Below are 21,971 nucleotides of genomic sequence, written 5' to 3' on the forward strand. Positions count from 1 at the left end.
AGGGTATCACTGACCTGATTTCTTCTGATGATCTCCCTTCCACAGCCTGCCAGCTCATTGTCCTCCAACTTCTACCTTCTCAAAATCTACAAGCACTTGATTTTAGTCTGCTACCTCCACTGAACGATTTTCTTGATACAATTTTTTCTCCCCTCATTCAATCTCTTGCTACTTGCATTGTGATTCTTCTGATGCTCTGTGTCAGTTCCTGAATTTCCAGTTTCCTAGTTCCAGCTGCCATCACCTGTTCTCCATTCTTCTTTGTGAAGAAGCAATCTTTTTACTCATCCATCTCCCATCAGGATGATCTGAATGTTGTTTGCTTCTTCCTTGAAAGGAGGCCTGAAAAGTCCTCACCCAGCACCACTGTCCTTTACTTGGCTGAGCTCATCCTCACTTTGAACAATTTATCCCTCAACTCTTTTCACACTCTCTAAGTAAAAAGTGTAACTATGGGTATGTTCCATTTCTAATTGAGACCCCGACCCATGACTTTTTCTCTGGTACGTAAATGATATAATTGATGCTGCTTCCTGCTTTCATCTGAAATTCAAAAAAATAATCAGCTTTGCTTCCAATTTTCATCCTTCTGTCACCATCATCTGCTCCATCTCTATTTCCTTCCCTCCCTTGACTTCTCTGTTACTATTTCTGGGGATAGGTTGTCTACTAATATCCATTACACACTTACCAACTCCAACAGTTAACTTGATTACACACCCTCAAACTCTGCATTCTTTAAGAACTCTATTCCATTCTCTCAGTTTCTCTGTCACATCGAATCAGAGTTATATAGCACGGCAATAGACACTTCGGTCCAACTCGCCCATGCTGACCAGATATCCTAAACTGATTTAGTCCCATTTGCCAGTATTAGGCCCATATCCCTCTAAATCCTTCTTCTTCATGTATCCATCCAGATGCCTTTTAAATGTTGTTATTGTACCAGCGTCCACCACTCCCTCTGGCAGCTCATTGCATATACGTACCATCGTCCGCGTGAAAAAGTTGCCCCTCAGGTCCCTTTTATATCTTTCCCCTCTCACCTTAAACCTATGCCCTCTATTTTGGATTCCCTACCCTGGGCCAAACGACCTTGGGTATTCATCCTTTGTATAGCCCTCATGATTTTATAAATCTCTCTAAGGTCACTTTTCAACTTCTGACGCTCCAGGGAAAACACCCTAGCCTATTCAGCCTCTCCCTATAGTTGAAACCCTCCACCCTGGCAACATTCTTGGAAATCTCTACTGAACCATTCCAAGTTTAACAACATCTTTCCAATAGCAGGGAGACCAATCTATATCACTCATGTCTGCTCTCACATCCCCCATCCCTTTGAGAACAACAGGAGTTCCTCTTGTCTTTATTTTCCATCCCAGCAGCCTCTGTATTCAAAGGATCATCCTCCAGCATTTCCATCACCTCCAGTAGGATGTCATGACCAAATGCAGCTTTCCCTATCATTCCCTGTCAACTTTCCACATGGACCCTTCCCTTCACGACTCTCTGGTCCACACTTCAAACCTCCTCATCATGACACCTCCATATAGAATTGCAGGAGGAGTAACATTCGCCCATTCACCATCTCCCTCCACACTGACCAAGGCCCCGAATACATCTTCCAGATCAAGCAATAATTTGCTGTTTCCACCAATTTCTATTAATGGTTTATTTGTGCTTCTTTCAATCTAGCCCACTGTATTCACTGCTCAGTTGTGATAGGGTGTAGACAGAGAGACAATATCATTGAACTATCAAATGATAAGAAAGCGGATTCTTGCAAATGAACCTCTGGTGTATTCTGTGGAAGCACAATTTGCTTAAATGCTCCAATGACTAGGCTGTCTTAAATTCTTCAGTTAGATATTAGTCCTGTTTTACTACAGAAATGAAGTGTGCTTTGCAAGCGTCAGCCTTCCCTTGGTAACAACATTCTTGGCTCTGAATCAGAGAAATTGTGGGACTAAATCCCACTGCAAACACCTAAGCTAATAGTCTGACCACAGCAATAAAGGAGTGCTGCACTGTTCGAGGCACTGTCTTATCAATGTGAAATTGGACTGAGGTCCTGCCTGTGCTCTTAGTTTAGGATGAAAGTTCTATGACATTGCTTCAAAGACACCTTAGGTGGGATTGTCTCCAACGGTTCACCTATGTTTTAGGCCAGTATCCGTCCCTACTTTAGCAGATTGGCTCAAACTTTGGTTGGAAGAAAGTGAGGACTGCAGATTCTGGAGATCAGAGCCGAAAGCTGGAAAAGCACAGTTGGTCATGCAGCATCTGAGGAGCAGGAGAGTCGACATTTCAAGGATTAGCCCATCAACAGAACAAACCTTCAAAGATTTGGAGTAGCAGCTGGTTAAAAATCACTCAGTAACTAACCTGCAAGGTAAGGATTCCCAAATCCAGCGAAGATGTTAGCTTCCTGATGAAGGGCTTGTGCTTGAAATGTCAATTCTCCTGTTTCTTTGATGCTGCCTGACTGGCTGTGCTTTTCCAGCACCACACTTTTCGACTCAAAATTTTGTTGTACAGGGTTTGTCTTTTAGAAAAAGAGACATTCTTAATCAACCCATTCAGAGATGTTATCTCACACCTCTAGAGCAGGTAGGATTGGAACTCCAGCCTCCTGGTCCAAGAGAAGAGACATTTCCACGCTGTCATAAGAGGTCTCAAATTTTTTTGTTTAATGTCTTTTTCTGATTGATGTGTTCAGACATGTTATCACACACCTCTGGAGCAGGTGCGACTTCAACCCAGACCTCCTGGTCCAAGGGCAGGGATGCTATCACTGCACCACAAGAAGTCCTCAAATTTTCAGCACTGCTGATGCAATTTCAGGACAAAAATGACAGTTATGTCTTGCTTGCACCTCTCCAATGCAGGCTGTACTGGATGCCAATTTGAATCAGTCATTTATTTTAGTACTGGAGTTTGTGTCAGAGGAATGCACAAGAAACAGATTGTATAATCATGTTGATTTGACTGTAGTGGTGTCATTTTCAGTCTGGATGCTTCAGCTAACACCTTCTCTTAGCTTCACACAGCTGGATTTTGGACTGCTTACTTTGCAGGTTAGTTACTGTGTGATTTTTAACCAGCTGCTGCTCCAAATCTTTGGAGGTTTGTTCTGTTGATGTTCTGTTTTATATTGTTGAAATCCAGACAAACTGGGATGTCATTTGGCAAACATCTTCTTTCTGACTTCAAGAGTTCTACTCAGATGGTTTGCCACTAGTCAGGGATGATACAGTCTCTATCCCTGTTGGCCTAAAACACAAGAGGGAAAGTGAGCAGGACTAACACAGAGGAGAACAAGCTGTTTGAAGAGGGAGTCAAGGAGAGAGAAGTGCGCTGAGCAGCAGACTTTATCCACTTGGCATTTCCAGACAGCATTTCCCCTTACGTCACGTGAGGGACAGTGAAGGCACCAAATGTGTTTCACTGAAGAGATGCCGGGTGAAGTTTGCCAACTGTTGAAAGCCTCAGAGCATGGAGAGGATGACATCGCAGGCGACTGAGATTATTACAGAATCATAACAGTGTGGAAGCAGGTCATTCTGCCCATCAATTCCACACTGACCCTCTGAAGAGCATTGTACCTTGTCCCATGACTATTCCACCTAGCCTGCACATCCCTGAACACAATGGGTAATTTACGTTAGCCAATCCACCTAACCTGCACATCTTTGGACTGTGGGAGGAAACCAGAGCACCCAGGGTAAATCCACACAGACACAGGGAGAAAGTGCAAACTCCACATAGACTGGTGCTCAAGAGTGGAATCGAACAAGGGTCCCTGGGGCTGTGAGGCAACAGTGCTAACCACTGAGCCACCGTGTTGCTCTAAATTACTTGACATGTTTAGAATATGTCACGGACCCAGTGTGCTACTGAGATATTTCAGGCTGAAGATCAATTCACTGATCTTGAACATTGATGTGGGATCATTAGACCTCTTGTAGGACTGCATTTAGATCTCTGGGACTGTGATTCTAGAATCAACTGTCATAGCTATCTGCTCTTGCTGACTTCACGATGTCTGTAAGGAGGGTCTCCTGATCCGTCCAGTGAAGGTGAGGGTGCAAGGGGATGGGGAAGAGGTGGCCTGCAGGACTGGTGAAGGATCAATGCCTAAGGGGACAGGGAAGTCAAGACTGGTGAGGGAAAGGAGAGGGTTTGTAGAGGTGGGGAAAAAGCCAGTTAATGGAAAGAAGCTGAAGGTGTTTGGGGACATGGAAAACAGCATTGAAAAGGAAGGAAAGCGAGAGAAGGAGATTTGTTGGTTATGAAAATCTCCACGGTGTTGGGGGGTGGGGGGGGGGGGGGGGGGGGGATGGGGGGGGTGTTAGTGTTGTGAAGGAGCAGAGTGGCATTTTTAAGATATAATATCAGGGATAGGACAGATAGCTGGCGGCCAAGTTTAAAGTGGTGGGCCTCCACATGCAATAGGGTATGGTTGGAACTGGGCTAACAGGACAGAGTGAGATTAACAGGGAACAGGAGGCTTAACAGGATGCAGGGATCAGCAAGATCATGGTGTTGACATTGTCCATTATGAGCTACATTCTCTGCCAGCACTTGGTGATCTCCAGATTCAGAATGCAACTGGAAAATGGCTGGGTCAAATCCCAGGGTGAATAGAATCAGTGTCATTTTGATGGGCATGGTATCCATTGCTACTGGATACTAGGATGTTGAAAGGGCAAATGTATCAACCAGACATTTGCAAATAGAACAACATTTAGTTTGCAATAATTTTGTCATCCAATCGCAATGCGTGCAGTCAACGTGCTTAGGTTCAAATACTGATCCAAGGCAATTTGCACAGTGCTGTGGGTTGTTGCAAATTGACCATTGATATCTCGGTGATGCCTAAGTTAGCAGCAATGACTTGAAAAGAGCTGAATGCTGAGCAGAGACAACCTATCATTGTGCAGCTTCCAATGGTGCTGTGGGAGGTGGAGACTGTAGCTTCATTGTCAGGCATATAAGTTTAATGAGGGCCTGTACTGCACGCAATGAAAAGTTGAATGGTTGACATGGAGCTTGGATGTGAAGGAGGTCAGAAAGCAGCAGGAACTCCCATTTGACTTAATGCCTTGGTCACTCAGCCAATGTGAACCCCTTCACCAAGTCAGTACATACTGAGGCTGGAGCTGAATGAGTGATGGAGACATGACCCATGTTTTAACGGGCAGCATCTCTCAGTGTCTGACAGAATGCGTGCAGCCACCATCTGCAAGGTATGCCACCAGTAACTCTTCTGAGACCTAAGCAGCCCTGTCATTCTTCACCTTGCCAACCCCTGGCGGGATGCTGTTCAATGTGGCTGCGTCCTCAGGAGGTGAAGGTGAATACAGGAGGAGCAGGATGACAGGGTCAGCAACAGACCTTCTTAAGGGATGAGGAGCACCTAGCTCAGGGAGAGGTCACAGCCTCGGGGCCCCTCAGCATACACAGGACCACAGTTTTCCACCACAACTCCTTTCTTTCGAGGTGAGTATGTGCAGTATTGAGACAGCCTCCATCCAGAGTCCTTAAAAGCTGATTACTGGTCACAAGGTGAACTTGCCATTGTGCAACCCCTGACTGGTGGGGCATGCAGATACAATACTGCCCATGCTTCCATGGGGGCCACAATAAAGTACATGAGAGGGTTGCTGAAGATGTTCTAGTGCTTGGATCTTTCCAGGGTGGTGGAGCTCCAGTTCAGACAGAGTGTGTTGCATCATGCTGATATGTTGCATCTTGTGCAATTGGATCAGACAATGGGGACGATGTACTGGATAATGAGGACTGGAGGGATGGAAGCAGTCCTTCTAAGGATGAAGACGTTGAGGAGAAGGAAACTTTCATTGTGCATGAGAAAGCTGAAGTGCACCAGACACCCCAAGCCAGACTGGACCTGATAGATGAGAGCTGGATGCAGCAGGCTATCATGAAATATTCAATAGACTTTGGTAATGATACCAGCATTTCATTTTCATTATGCGAATTTCAGCCATGCCAGTTTTGTGCTATGAGCGGCATGGCTTAGTCGTTGCTGGCCATTGTATTGCCAGTGAGGTATGGCACCAGATTGCCAATGTTTATCCAGAGCCTTTCAATGATGGCATTGGTGCAAGGATTGCCAGTCATTCAGCACCTGTCTCCTAAATGGCAGACGGCTCTGGAAATGGCTGGTGGTAAGGTAGGAATACAAAGTGAGCGACACCACAGGGGTAGGATGTAATTTTTAATTGATTTATTGTCACATGTATCTTGTTGCAAAAATACAATGAAAAGTGTTGTATGTTGTCTCGGGCACCATCTTAAAACACAGAAATCTAAATCAAAACATAGTATTGTAAAGGCAGAGAAATGAAGATATGAAGAAAGTGTTAAGTGCTCCATCATGGACCATAGGCCTGGTGGCCAGGCAGGAATTTCCTTTGCCACGCCCTACCGCTGGAATGGAAGTTGCCACTGTTTGGCGCCATCTCACCTCCACCAACGCCCTCACCATGATGAATCCTCACTGGACCTTGCCAATGCAGGTGCCACTGATGCCGCCCAGTTCCGCAACCAGCCCAAACCCGACCGCACCGCCAGGAGTCTGCTTTGGGCCCAACTCACCAACCCATTCGGTATGATATGGTGAAAAGTTGCGTTAGGCATTGGAATTCCCTCAAAAAACACAATGTTTCTGATGCTTATTCAAAGACAAATATTTCATCCTGATATATCTGAATGATTTGTACCAGTACATAGCTGTCCTCTGGGAGGAAGCTGAATCATCTGTCTTGAGTCACCAATTAGAGTCATAGAAATGTATAGCACAGAAATAGATCCTTTGGTCCATCTCATCCTTGCTGACCAGATATCCTAAATTAATCTAGTTCCATTTGCCAGTATTAGGCCCATATCCCTCTAAACCCTTCCTATTCATATACCCATCCAAATGCCTTTTAAATGTTGCAATTGTACCAGCCTCCACCACTTCCTCTGGCAGCACATTCCATACATACGCCACCCTCTGCGTGAAAAAGTTGCCCCTTGGTCCCTTTTAAATCTTTCTGCTCTCATCCTAAACCTTTGCCCTCTCGCTCTGGACTCCTTCAAAGATAAACTGTTCTGTGCCTTACAGATTGGCACATCTTGCCACATGTATATACAACAATCCAGAAACTACCCCTACTTTAGTCACAGTAAAGCTGTACAATTCCAATAGTTCACACTTGCAGATGGATTTGAAATTACAGATTTAACCATATTGGTGGCCGTGCCTTTCGATCTTTCCAGAAAGTCTGCATACTTGGAATGACTTACTCCAAAGAGAGTTATTTGATCATTATTTCTAAATTCAGTCATCTCAACTTTCCTGTCTGAAATTCTCATTCCTTCATATTCTGCAGAATAATTTCCTTGTTGTAATCACCCTTTGTCATTTTTGGATTTTTAATATGCACTCATGTTTAATATACACTGATGTTTAATGTGCACTGATGTTTCATCCCAGTTTAACTGCAGTCATTTGCTTCACTGATAATGCCTCTTGTTCCATGACTTTCTTTCAAGCCTCATCTTGTTATTTCTAATAGGCTAGTCTTGCTTCCGGCTGCAATTTCTGCTTGAGTGATTTTTCCTCATTTTTGTCAAATGTCCTTCAGACTATAAGATATGTAGGATTTCTGAACCTGTGAAGCACATTACTGTTTGACTCCTCATGTCAGGGAATTGATAAAATGGTCAAATTGCCCTCGGAGGTCTGAACAGCAGCACCAGTTTCTAAATAGTGGCTGAAGCCAGTGCAATTTCTACAGTAATGAAACTCATATTTTAGATGTCGGGCCATTTACAAAGTCATTCATAGCTGTGGATGCAATGTTGGATGTCTGGACAGAGCAAATATGGGGTCAGTTTTGATCCATCAATATCACTTAAATGGAACAGTTTGAGCTTCAGAACGAGTTTGATAGATTATTTCTCAATTTGCACTTGACTTTGTTCTGTCATATCGAAACGGGCCTACCCCTGAGTAGTTACAACTATTGCTTGAAACAGATGGAAGGGCAGGCAGTGGAATGGTAGGGGGGAAGCTGGTGACCTAGTAGTATCATCACTGGCCTGTTAGTCTAGAGATCCAGATAATGTTCTGGGGACCTGGGTTTAAATCTAGCCATGGCAGATGGTGGAGTTGGAATTAGATTAAAAATAAATGTGGAATTAAGAGTCTAATAATGACTGTGAATTTGTTGTCGATTGTTGGAAAAAGCCAACTAATATCCTTTAAGGAAGGAAACTGCCGTCCTTACCCGGTCTGACCTACATATGACACCAGACTCATAGCAATGTGGTTGACTTTTAACTATCCTCTGGGCAATTAAAGATGGGCAATAAGTACTGCTTAGATAGCTTGAATGAATAATGGGGGGGAAAAGGCTACTGTGGTAGTAATTCAGAACCCCAAAGTAATGCTTTTTGGGGGATATGAGTTCAAATCCCATTCATGGTGAAATTTGAATTCAATACAAAATAAAGTCTGAATTAAAAGCTAATAGAATGCTTGCCATATTGTCACTTCATTGTCATAAAGCCCCCCCCCCCCCAACCCCTTCAGGGAAGGCAATCTGTTATTATTACCTATGTGTGACTCCAGACCTACAGTAATGTTGTTGACTTTTAACTGCTCACTGATGAGCAGTAAGTGGAGCAGTAAAAATGCAGTAGGAATTTTAACCTGATGACGTAGTTAGGATCTTTGTTTTGCTGTTTTTGACTTCAAAGGAGGGTAATTCTTTTGTTCATGTGTTGACCTGCCTTTTCTGGTGTAAGGAAATTAAAAATTTGTGTTTTTGTTGAGATTGAAGGAACAAATATATTTCTGTTCACTACAGACCACTGCTGACCCAGGATCACCATCATGTAGTCTTGCCTTCACTATGTATGTGGGACTTACCATAGACTTCTTACATGGCTGACATCACTGTGCCCAGCATTGAGGGTCAGCCATTTGATATTAGCAGCTCACTGTCAGATTCAAATGAGATCTTGGCCAACACATTCCACATACTGGCTGATCAGAATTTTAAATCCGTTCAGTAAAAACTAAATGAATGCAAGCAATTCAGCAGAAATGCCAGGACTGTATGACAAGTATTTTAGAAAAGGCCCAATATGTGTCTCGTTACTTATGCCAGGGTAACAGGAAAAGGGATGAAGCAATGTTAGAAAAATATTGCAGAGTAAAGGAACTCGCTACACAGGTAGATTAATCAGAACATCTCAGGATTCAACCATTGATTGATGGTTTCTGAAATGATGCACTGACCTGATTGTTATACTGTGGCATCTAGGGCTGAAAAGTGTAACGCTGGAAAAGCACAGTAGATCAGGTCATCCAAGGAGCAGGAGAGTCAACGTTTCAAGCATAAATCCTTCATCAGGGCCACACGCTGGCATCTACCCAATTGGTAACATTGGAACATGCCTCAAAGTTGTCTGTTACTATCACTGGGTTATCCTTATCCTTATGCTAAAACTTAGCTGCAGGAGCACTTCTCAACAAATGTCTGTTGCTTGCCTCCTTGTCGAAGTGGACTATGTAAAGAGAGTTGACAAAGTTCAATGTCAGATAGATGCCTGAATAATGGTTGGGATAAGGTCAGTGACATTGTGTTGGATTCAAACAATTGAACTGTATTGATGTTGCATGCATTATTTTACTTGTGAAATACAAGTCAGCATTGTAATTAGCCAAATCTTCCTTTACCTTTGTTGTATCATTCCACCTACTTCCTGCACTTCCTTTGAAGATAGGATCCATGGTTTACCAAATCAACGTGTAAACTCTTGTGTTTTTAGATGGCGTAATGTAACCATACTGTTATATGGACACATAATTTCTCCGCTGGAGCCCACCATAAATGGCATCTCTCCACTGGGCTTCCTCTTACTCCTCTTTATAAACATATATCTTGAGGGATCCTTATGGCTAACAGTAGTGGACACCGTAGAAACTAAATTACAAAGTATTTCAGAAATTATCCTAAAGTCAGGTCCAATCTCTAATAGATTTAGACGGCTTTTACAAAGATATATACTGGATGTGAAAGCTTCCTATGTCCACTGCTCTTTCCAAGAAATCTATGCTTGATGAAAAAGCAGTGGAGACTTGGAGTTAAAGGCTTCCACACACCTTTCTAGCCTAGATATGCTCTAAGCTACCTGTTTAGTGTTACTACTCCTCACCTCTGAAGCAGGTGGGAGTTAAACGCAGGTCCTCCAGTTGTAAGTGCACAATCGCTGTGCCACAAGAGCCCTAATAAGCAGTGTATCATTGCTCATGATATTGCACATATTAAGCTTAATAGAAATGCAATCAACTTGAATGAATGACCTCTGTTTAATGATTCTAACCTCAAACTCATAGTAAAGCAGTGTGTCAACTATCCTCAAAGTGTAAGACTGTGGCGGCAGAAGTGCTGCCTCCCAATCTAATCTCTTTACAGAAAGCAGTTGGGCTTCAATTTAATGCAATTCATCAGTTACCATGGTTTAACATCATAAATGTGATTAAATACTGCCCTAGCAGCCGTAAACTCCTTTCTCTAATGAGTTTCAATTTTGCCAGTGTTAAGTGCTGAGAAAATGAGACAGGTTGCTGCTTTTAGGGTACCTGGGATTTGGTTAGCTTACTTGGCTGGACAGCTGATGTAACAATGTAGATTGACCCCAGCAGTGTGGATTCAATTTCCACATCACTTGAGGTTACCATGAAGGGCTATCTTTTTCAGCCTGTTCTCCAGGTTAAATCCATCAGTCATCTCTTCCTAGTGAGAGCCAGAGTGAGTGTCCTGTTTTGGGCAACCGATGAACAGTATCATAGTACTTATCCAATAGGCTCATGATTGATCATGAATATTGAAGCCAAGGTGAGTGTTACAGTATAGTTACTTGAAGGTTTCCAAAATTATTGTGGTCTTTGCTTCTTACAGAACCCAGGCATCCAAAGAAGCATTGCCAAATGGTGGAAATAGTAATATGAAACTGATAACAATGAGAAATTTGGAATAATTACTTTGATATCCATTCATACTTTATAAGGATGCCATGGAATCATGGCAGATTGAGTTTATTATTCTTATGATTAACAGTTTAGGAATTTGTTCAATTGGTTTATTATAGAAGCATTTTATTGGTGAGCTTAGTGAGGCTATTTGCAATATAACTGATCTCACAGGGAGCTAACTGAATAAAGTCTTCCAAATCAATGTTTTCAACATTATGCAACAAATTTAGTATTTTTCTTGTATATATACTGATCATTTCAGATTATTTTGTTGATTTAATCCATTGCCTGCTCATTCACTTTACAGCACTCAAAATGTGTACAGAGATTATTTTATAATCGATAACCACTATTTCTGCAATTTTGTAATGTCTTAGTAATCCCTCGCATCAGTAAAGCAGGTTGTGAGCAATCACTTTTTATTTGCATACTTACAGATGCAGATGCAAATATACAGGTATTGAAATGCTAAATTTCATGGATGCAAATTATAATATAAAAATTAAGATGCAATTGCACAATAGTAACTAAGTTTGCAAATACTGTACTGTAAAATTGAGGTTGTGATTGTAGAAAGCTATACAGATTACAATTCTTTGCAATAACACTGATAACAAAGTACATGGTTTGTTACTTGTAAAATATATTGAGAAGGAATACAGTACCAATGGCTTCTTCTGAAGCAGATCTTTTCTGAAAGTATGGAATTTATAAGATTAGATGTAAAAATAAAGCCATTTATATAAAATTTTCAATAATTGTCTAATACCTTTGTTACGTTATTACCTAATATTGCCAAATATCTTTCAGGTTTTCAGCTAAAAATATTATTTGAAACCGTTATTAAAACTGTAAGTAATTGCATTTTTGCTCTTTCTTTTTCAGTTCATTGCCTTTGCCTCTTTATTGTTCATCCTCGTCTCAATCACCACCTTTTGCCTCGAGACACATGAGGCATTTAACAAGATTGTTAACAAAACAGAACATGTAATAAATGGGAATTCATCTCAATTAATCCAACATCTTGAGATGGAAACAGACCCGGCATTGACATACATCGAAGGTGTATGTGTAGTATGGTTTACTATTGAATTTTTAGTTCGAATTATCTTCTGCCCTGATAAACTTGAATTCATCAAAAATCTTCTAAATATTATTGACTTTGTTGCAATTTTACCCTTTTATTTGGAGGTGGGACTCCGTGGACTTTCATCAAAGGCTGCAAAAGATGTGCTGGGCTTCCTCAGGGTGGTAAGGTTTGTCAGAATTTTGCGAATCTTCAAGCTAACCCGTCACTTTGTGGGGTTGAGAGTTCTTGGACACACTCTCCGTGCTAGCACGAATGAATTTCTGCTCTTAATCATTTTCTTGGCACTGGGTGTGTTGATATTTGCTACAATGATTTACTATGCTGAGAGAATTGGAGCAAACCCAAATGATCCAACAGCTAGTCACCACACTAAGTTCAAAAATATCCCTATTGGATTCTGGTGGGCAGTTGTAACCATGACAACACTTGGATATGGAGACATGTACCCTCAGACCTGGTCTGGCATGTTAGTAGGAGCTCTCTGTGCCCTTGCAGGCGTGCTGACAATAGCAATGCCTGTACCAGTTATTGTCAATAATTTTGGAATGTACTATTCACTGGCCATGGCAAAACAGAAGCTTCCAAGAAAGAGAAAGAAACACATCTCCCAAGCTCCACAAGCAGGGTCTCCAACTTACTGCAAAACTGATCTGAATACACCTTGCAACAGCACTCAAAGTGACGTATGTCCTTTTGGGAAAGATAAGCTGGAGTATAACAGGACAGGTAAGACAAACATGGAAAATACGTACCTGGTAAGCTCTGGACATAGACCAGTCCAGTCAACATCATTGAAAAATCACCACAGTATAATGCTGTCGATTTAAAAAGTTACGCTATCTAACTTTTTAACCACAGTCATGAGCAAGGCATGATGCATGGATTTATTCTATAGAATTGTTCTAAAGTAAGTTACCATAATCGTTTCAGGCCCAACTAAAGCTTCCTAATGGAAATATTGGCAGCATTGTACCTACTATCCCGATTAAACAAACAACACAGATTTTGTGAAAATGAATCAGTATTTGGTGAAATGATACATTTTGCTAACTGTTCAATTCATTTCATACAGAACTCTTCAAACAAAAAGAAAAATCATTTTAATTTACCTTTAGGGATGTGGGAGTGACAATTTTCATCTTGCGTTCCACCTGTTCCTCAGCTGATTAAAAACAGAAGGCTGGCAAAACTTGATAGTGGGTCAGGGCTTTGAGTTAACACTTCAGGCCTTTATAACACAATCTGCACATTTCCAGCCAGAAGCTTTTTAATGTATTCAAATCAAAGTCCTACAACAGTAGTAGGGCCCTGGTTTCCACTGTCAGGTGTAAATGGCACATATGCACCATGAACCCTTTCCTGATCTGTGCCAGATTTTCAAAGGCCCAATCTACTGAGTTTTTGGGAGGAACATTAGAAACCTGCTCAAAAGTACTCCGGTATAGTTTTGTTGCTTATTTTTGGGGGCTGGGAAGTACCAGTCATTTTAGTTTCACTCCTGCATTTCCCTGATGACATTGGCCAGGCAGCATAAATACTGTGCCAGCCTCCTGCCTTCCTCGGGTGGAGGATGAAGGTGGTCAATGGAGTATCTTCCAGTCAAATATGTAGAGGATCTGTAACAAGTTTTAAAGATTTGCTTTGCCATTGAAGAACAGCAGCTTCACCATTTCGTGAAGTTTTTTTTTCCATAGCACTCTTTCTGCAGGCTGTAAAATTATCTACTGTTTAAAATTCCATGATAATAGTGAGATCATATATAGCAAATGAAGAAATGGCATGAGATCACGTTAATAGCTTGATACTTATACACACAGCAATTGTGATTCTAATTTGTTGTGCTTGGCATTAATTGTACAGTAGTAGCCACAAAATGCAGCGTATCCCTCCATCAACTCAAAGGTGCAGCCACTGCCATTTTGAAAGGGCCTACTACTGGTTGCCATCATACACACAAAGCAAAATACTACTGGTGCTAGAAATCCAAAACATAAACAAAATATGCTAGAAATACTCAACAGGTCACACAGTATCTGCAGAGAGAAGCTGTTTATGTTTCAGGCTGATGGTCTTACAACAGCACTGTCGGAAAGGTCATCAACCTGAAATGCTAATTCTTGTTTCTCTCCACAGGTGCTACTTGCTGAGCATTTCTACCATTTTTATTTTAACACCCTCTTATACGGGCCTGGTTATCCAGAAGTCCTCTTTCAGTCAACAAATTGAAGTCCACAAACAAAGAAGCATCATAAAGTTAAGGTTAAAGTTATTCATGTCAGCTGAAATCTTCCCCCACTGCTCATTTGTGATAAACTAGCAGATGCAGTTTTGTGACCATCTCCTGAAGAGAGGCTTCCTATCATTGGTCCAGCAACAAGGTCAAAAACAAGAGAGGCAATTTTTTACAAATTTATTTATGCAACGTGCATTTCTTGCCCACCCCCACCTTACCTGAAGAAGGTGATCGTACATTTTGTGTAATTTCCTCTTTCAAAGCTTTGCACAACATTAAGGTTAGTTTTGAAATCTTGAATATTATTAGCTTTACAATGTTCACAACTGGGGTCTACTCAATGGTATCTACAATTACTTCTAAAAAAAATTTACAAAATCTGGCAATTATGAACTTGCATGCAAAGGGAAATTGGGCAGTCAGTCTTCTGATTTGTTATTCCCTCTCCATTCATATTATTAATAAAACAAACTTCATTGCCTTAATATTTAAGTGGCAATCTTAAGGAAAATTTTCTGATCAGTACATTTAATCACATGGATGAAGAATATCTTGCCAAATATGGAGCCATTTTGGCTTTCCATCCAGTTAAACTAATGTGAGTTCTCCATTACATGAGCACTTTCAATGCTGTGAGATCCAGCCAACCCTTTACACTGCTATACAAGATGACAAGACGTAACCCTCCAGTTCAATGTGAAATACTGTACAAGGTATCAAGAATCCTTGAGAATTTTGAGATAGTGTAATTCAAGCTGATATGCAAAAAGAGTTTTGGTTACATTTCGTCGAGAATGCAACTACAGAATTAAATGCAGTCTACAAAACAAAAGCAAGACTGATATCTAAAACCGCCACACAGATTTCCTAGAGTCAAAAAAAAATGCAGATGCTGGAATCCAAAGTAGACAGGCACGAGGTTGGAAAAACATAGTAAGCCAGGCAGCATCAGGAGGTGGAGAAGTCACTGTTTCGCGTGTAACCCTTCTTCAGGAGACTTGAAACATCTACTTCTCGACCTCCTGTTGCTGCCTGGCTTGCTGAGTTCTTCCAACCTCCTGCCTGTCTACACAGATTTCTCAAGCACTTTAAAGTATAATATTCATGTATTGTTTCAAAAAAACATTTTTTGTTATATTCATATGGAAATCTCAGCAACTCTATTTTTAAACTTTAACTGAACATTTTCAACTAAAGTATAAATTGTTCACTGTCTGTGATATAAGCAGAATAGAACATTACTTGTTTTAGTACCATTCAATGAAACCAACATTCATAGAAATCTGCCTTCCAATCAATAAATATTAGCTTGCTGATTGCTATACTGTATGATAGTATATATTTGTGCTCATGATGTATTCATGCATTTGAGATGGAATGGTCTATATTACAATCTGCATTTGTAACAGTAGTGCATGCTGCCAATTCTCTCTTTGCTACTGCATTGAGATATATGTGACAATGCATGGTCATTTTAATAACTGTTAGCTGTGATGGAATCCTTTTCCCCAGTGTGTGCCTTGCCCCTTACCTAATATGTTTGACATTGTTGCTGCTTTGCCATGCCTCGTTTGTTTATTGATAAGAAATTAGGATTTGAAAGGTCATATCATCCATAATCTTGCATGTCTCTATTATGAATTCAGATTGTAGAATGTTTTGAACTAGCAGTATGCATTCAGTACAATAAATAGAATGGTGATGTGAACAGTGTTGTCAGGTGAAGACAGTGCAGGAAGTGACCAACCACTATCTCCTGAAGAGAGGCTTCCAATCAGACGGTCTAGCACCAGGGACAAAAACAGAAGCGGGGGAACATGTTTCTTGCTGACAACAGGTGATTATGCGTGTGCTACTGATGGAGGGATCAGGAAAGGTATGCAATTCTTAGAAAGCTCAAATTAACTTTTGACATTAAATACATAAACTAATTTAGAAAATGTGCATTTCTCATATCATACTTTTCTGTGCAGTCATTTTTCTTGTAATGCATTAGCTAATGAACATCCTGGTATACATTTTTAAGTGTGCATTTGTGTATGTTTTAAATCTAATCCAATTACAGTCAGTTCTCACACATCTAAGTTAATCAGTTAGCACAGACATATCCTGATAGTTCACCTTTAATATTTAACCCATAAGATGCATTCTGTTGCTTGATCATTTGAAATGGCACAGACTATCCTGAGCCAAGCAAATTCTGATCTTCTCATTTGCCTTTACCTCAGTTTATTAATTAAGAATGCAAACTATATTTTTCTAGTTTCTATTCAATGAAGTAATTTCAAAAGGTATTAATTTCAGAAATGCCTTTCTGTTTCAAAATGTTTTTCTCAACTGGTCAGAATTAACCATGCTATAAAAATATTTAGTATCCTCTTAAAGGCAAGAAATGCAAATTTCTTTGTGCTCTTTTCTGCACTTTTTTATACATTCCTGAAAGTTCTTTTTTGCACAGAGGCAGCTATAATCCCAGATCACTCTTAATGTGACTGGTTCTAACCAAATTAGCTTATAATTTAGAATTGCATTTTGTAATGTTGTTTTTATGGCTGTTAACTGTTGCAAACTGATATCTGTGCATTTCTCTTTCCGTATAAGGATATGAAAAGTCCAGAAGCTTAAACAACATAGCTGGCATGGCTGGTAATGCTCTAAGACTGTCTCCAGTAGCTTCACCCTACAACTCACCTTGTCCCCTGAGACGTTCTCGATCTCCCATTCCATCTATATTGTAAACAAGCATAGAATAATTTATTCAAGTTAACTTCTACTGCATTATAATATAATTGAAACAGCAGCTTTAAGTGTAGACTTACTAGTAAGACTTAAAACCTGCATGATATAACTGTAAATATAAAGATAGCTGAAGTTTCTGACCTTTACATTTAATCTTTGCAAAGTAATGCTTCTTGCTTATATGTTAATTTTACTGCATTACCGTTACAAACTAAGGGCATTTAAAGATCTGCTTAGCCACTATGTTCAATGACAAGTGTTTTTCAGGGAGATACTGAATACAAACATGTGCTTCCAAATGATATCACTCCATTGGAACTTCATTTCTGTGACTTTGATCCATTTCGAAGATGTCTTGACTTCTGTCTGAGTCCACACAATGTGGCTTGGGTTAAATCATTTGCATGGAACATTCTGTCTCATCGTCTGCAAGCAATGTGCACTTTCTGGAACGTGGAGGCTCTGGATATATGTGTGTATTGCACCATTTGCTGACAAAAACATTGACCAACTGTTCTGCATGTTGGGATTTATTACTGTTCTGTAGAGCAGATGAGTAATGAAGTTTATAGAACTGAGTGTTTCCAATTGTTTACATGCAGATAACTGCAAAGATGTTGTCTTTACTGGTTACACGCAAGCAGAGACAAGCGCTCATTCTTAATGGCTTCAGGAAGGCACAAACATGAAAAGAGGTAACATATCCATCATCTGGGGTAACATTTCAATCCAACAAGAAATGCCTAGCTGGTTTAGCTGAAACCATACTGGACATTCATATCCATGTCTTAATTAACAACTTCTATATGTACCTGTTAACTAGATGAGTTACTGTGTATATAGTTCTATTCCAATAAGCATGAACTGCATGATAACTTCTTGTAAAATATGTATCAATGGAAATATACATTTCTGATATTTAGAGATGTACATTGTTCAATTTTGTTAACATCATCAGAAAATATATTTTAAAGATTTCAGCAATGGATTTAATATAATATTGGTGCTGCTGTTACTGCAGTGTTATACTGGTATCAAGGATTTTAGACTTTTGAAAAGGTAAAGGGATTTTAGCCATATTAAGGATTTCTCTGGACAAATGCTGCATATGAAGTGGTGTTAAGCACAGTTTGTCTCGGAAGTGTCATTGGTAAGACTTAAATTGAGTTAAATATCATTTTACAAATGTAAGTATCTGGAATCAGTTGTCAATGAAGTAAATAAGTGGTAAAGTGGATGAGCTAATTATAAATATTGTATAAATGCGATATAGGGTGCTTTGGCTGTTTACTGAGGCAGGATCTAGTTATGCTGAAATCAGTCATTACTGAAACTGTATATAAAACATGTATATCATTGATAATAGCAATGTTTTTCTGTATTAACTCTGTTCCCTGCAATAAGTCTACACTTTAGTGCTATAGACATGTACAAGCACGCAAATACAGGAAACACTGCTGGATAAAATAAAATTTTAAAAATCATCTGGCATTTAATCATATCCATCTTGAATTATTTTCTGCTATTTTTGTGAAGTCGTTAATACAAAATATTTTTGTGCAATTTTGTTACAACCTATTGTTATTGTTCAATATTTTATGTTTGTGAACATATGGACATATTAAACATTTATTTTTTAATTTACTGTATGTTTTTGTGGTCTGTAATGTACATGATCTGAGTAGAGTCTACAAATCCTTATACTGTTTGTCTCATATTCATAGGCAAGATGATGAATGAGAATGTATAATTCCTTGTTAGTCACTTAAATTAACTCCACTGCAAAGTCTTATTGCTCTAAATGTGACAGGAGGGCTGAATGGCCTCCTTCCATGAGGTACTCCTTCGATAAAATTGGCTTGTTATTTTCGAGAATCGGATGACATAAGCTAACAGATGATCAAACTCTCTAACACCTTTTAAATCAAAAATTTAAAACCACAGTGAAGCCAAAATGAAAATTGAGGATAGAAGCCGAAGTGTTTACCCAGCAAGGAGACTAAATGATAAACTGCAAAAGTACACACTAACTATCAGAGGGATTAACAGAAATAAATATGACATTTTCATTTGATTAGAATAGGTTCAGGCATAGAAATAAAACTCAGACATATTTACTCTTGTCCTTTGGTGATGTGACACTTTACAGTAACATGATGAGAAAGATCTGTTATATCAAAACAAAATAATTAGTTCTGGCACTATTGCCGCGTCCATGACTGCAGTACCCATTCTTGTTGGATAGGTTAGATTTCTTATTCATTGTTGATCTTGCAGTTGCTAAGATTGCTTTTGCAATGCCTTACATATCTCTGACGTGACTGTAAGGAAGGTAGGCACCTGGATTTAAACAGTCAGGATATTCTACCATTATCATGCTTGGAATTAAAAGAGGATAGGTTATTAAATGTGACATAGAATAGGCCACACCATTGAGCTCGTGTTCAAAGTATGTCACTGATCCAAATAGGACTTCTTTCCCCAAAATATCAGCAATTACAGCTTCAGAGGAGGTACTATCCACTAGTTTGAATTACTGATTAATTAGTTATATTAAAGACTGTATTGGGAGATACAGTGGAGAAAGTGAGGACTACAGATGCTGGAGATCAGAGTCGAGAGCTTGGTGCTGGAAAAGCACAGCAGGTCAGGCCGCATCAAGGGTCAGGAGAATCAACGTTTCAGGCAAGAGCTCTTCATCAGGATGAGGGCTCTTGCCCAAAACATTGATTCTCCTGCTCCTCGGATGTTGCCTGACCTGCTGTGCTTTTCCAGCACCAAGCTCTCGATTTGGGAGATACAGTGTCTGCTAGGGTCAAGTGTTCTCTTTGGTTGAGCTCAATTTCCCCTAAATAACAGCATATTGAACAAAAGTGAATTTGAAAGTTTCAGATCACAGTTGATGTTGAGATTTAATGAGGCTTTTTAATGGTCATTTAATGGGAGCTCCACTATCAGGGCCTTGCATTAGTACTGAAATTTTCCTTAAAGAGGCATTGGAGATAAACCATTTCTCATATTTTCTACTGCTACAACTTTATGGGATATTTCAGGCGCATTATTTGTGCTTTGGATCTGTAAACACATTCATCCCATTACACAGGAAAGCAAGATGTACAGCATAAGTGATTGTGCTGGTCTTTGCACCAAATAAGTAAATAAGAAGGGGAACAATAAAAGTGTGATCAGATGTTAATTTCACAGATGAACTATATGTTTGAATTGCTCCAGTTTAATGCTTCTGTTGTCATTGATGAATGTAATTTTGTAAAGCATTGAAAGTACTGAAATGTGACTGTGATAACCTCATCGGTTGTTTTATATTTTCTATCCCTGGAAATAGATGACCAGAAAAAGAATCAAGTATTTAAAATAGGCATGAGATGGTGGAAGAATGATTTTCTCAACAAAGTACCTGAAGCTGTCATTATAATTTTTGGCGATAGCATTAGAAAAGAGAATGAGAATGTGAGACTGATGTATAAGATGCAGCTTATCCAATAACAGATGGATAGTCCAATATCAACTGTTTATTGTTATCACAAAAACATGAAATTATCATGAGAGATTCACAGAAATCAAAATTGCTGACAAAAAGTGTGTGTGGGGGGGGGTGGAGGTGGTGTTGCAGGGTGGAGAGTTGCTTCAGTTGCTCAGCCATGAAGGTGGCCAGTGTTGTGCTACGTGGAGTTGGGGGGCACAGAATTGTTTCTATCACAAAGATAAGGAAGACCCTCCTGTTCACAAGCCTTTTGTTTTCCAAGCGTTCCAAAGATTTGTTCATTAGGCGGCACCCACCAAGAGAAAATATTTTGAGGATTTAAAGAGGCCTTACTGATTTTGACATTGAGTATGAGTCTGTCTCAGGGTATGAGACAGTGACTGCTAAGATCAATTGTTCTCTTTAGTTGAGCTCAATTTGCACTAATTAACAGGGTATTGCGCAAGATCGAATTTGAAGGTCTCAGACCATAGTTGATGTTGAGATTTAGTGAGGTTTTTTTTAATGGTAATTTTTAACCTGTTTAAATTTAGGAGCACCATTATCAGGGCCTTGCATTAGTACTGAAATTTTTCTTAGAGAGGCATTAAAGATAAACCACTTTTGCTTGAAATAAGGCAGACATTTCTCATATTGTCCACTGCTATAATGTTATGGGTTATTTCAGTTGCATTACTTTTACTTTGGATCTGCAAACACATTCATCCAATTACACAGGAAAGCAAGATGTACAAGTGGTGAGACTCAGTTTGAGAAGCCCTGTTTTATGTGAGCACATTTATATTAAACAGAATAACATCATTCATATATAGAATATAAAAGGACAGAATTATAATAATGGAGCTGTGATTCTATCTGAGTACCAGTTCAATACTCCTGGCATCATTTTCACCTCATTGCTGTCAAATGTTACCCCCGCTCTCGCCCCACCCACCCCACCCCAACCATCTTTCATGCCCAACGCCTCCCATCTTGATGCTCGTGACTTCAAACCTCATTCTGTGATTTGGGTGCTTCAGAATGATGCAGATCAGGAATACTTAAAGTGGATGAGAAGAAACTTAAAGGGCAGAACTCACTTGTCCCTGAGTGACATTGCCTATAGTGAGAAAGTCAGGAAAATCAGATGCAGTGACAATTGAGGATCTTCTTAACGCAGAGATCAAAAAGATCAATTTTTCGGCCAAGTGTTGGATGATGCTACAGGATTCTCACTAGTCGGCTGTGAAAGGTCTATTTGCATGGATTATTTCTCAATGTGATCTTCATTAGTATCTTATCTCAACTCATTTATATGCAATACAACATCCTTCCATCCGATAGAAACCAGATATTCCTGACATGAAAGTCA

General features: G+C 39.8%; 1 protein-coding gene across 9 annotated transcripts in view; it reads left to right on the plus strand.

Annotated features, from left to right (window-relative positions):
• The window catches only part of LOC140457898 (voltage-gated potassium channel KCNC2-like), a 196,797-nt gene that overhangs the window by 149,552 nt on the left and 25,274 nt on the right, over nt 1–21,971 (plus strand). The window contains exons 2-4 of one of the 9 annotated variants that reach the window (XR_011953412.1): nt 11,942–12,872; nt 16,091–16,255; nt 17,721–17,813. Coding sequence is in view for 7 of the 9 variants with exons in the window: in XM_072551650.1 (XP_072407751.1) it covers nt 11,942–12,872; nt 16,091–16,255; nt 16,981–17,117 (1,233 nt within the window). In the remaining 2 variants the exon portion in view is untranslated. Of the gene's footprint in view, nt 1–11,941; nt 12,873–16,090; nt 16,256–16,980; nt 17,368–17,720; nt 18,731–21,971 lie in introns of those variants that run through there. The other 8 variants (XR_011953413.1, XM_072551652.1, XM_072551653.1 and 5 more) reach the window with 8 other exon arrangements.

The sequence above is a fragment of the Chiloscyllium punctatum genome, chromosome 32 (genome assembly GCF_047496795.1).
Source record: "Chiloscyllium punctatum isolate Juve2018m chromosome 32, sChiPun1.3, whole genome shotgun sequence".
Taxonomy (NCBI): domain Eukaryota; kingdom Metazoa; phylum Chordata; class Chondrichthyes; order Orectolobiformes; family Hemiscylliidae; genus Chiloscyllium; species Chiloscyllium punctatum.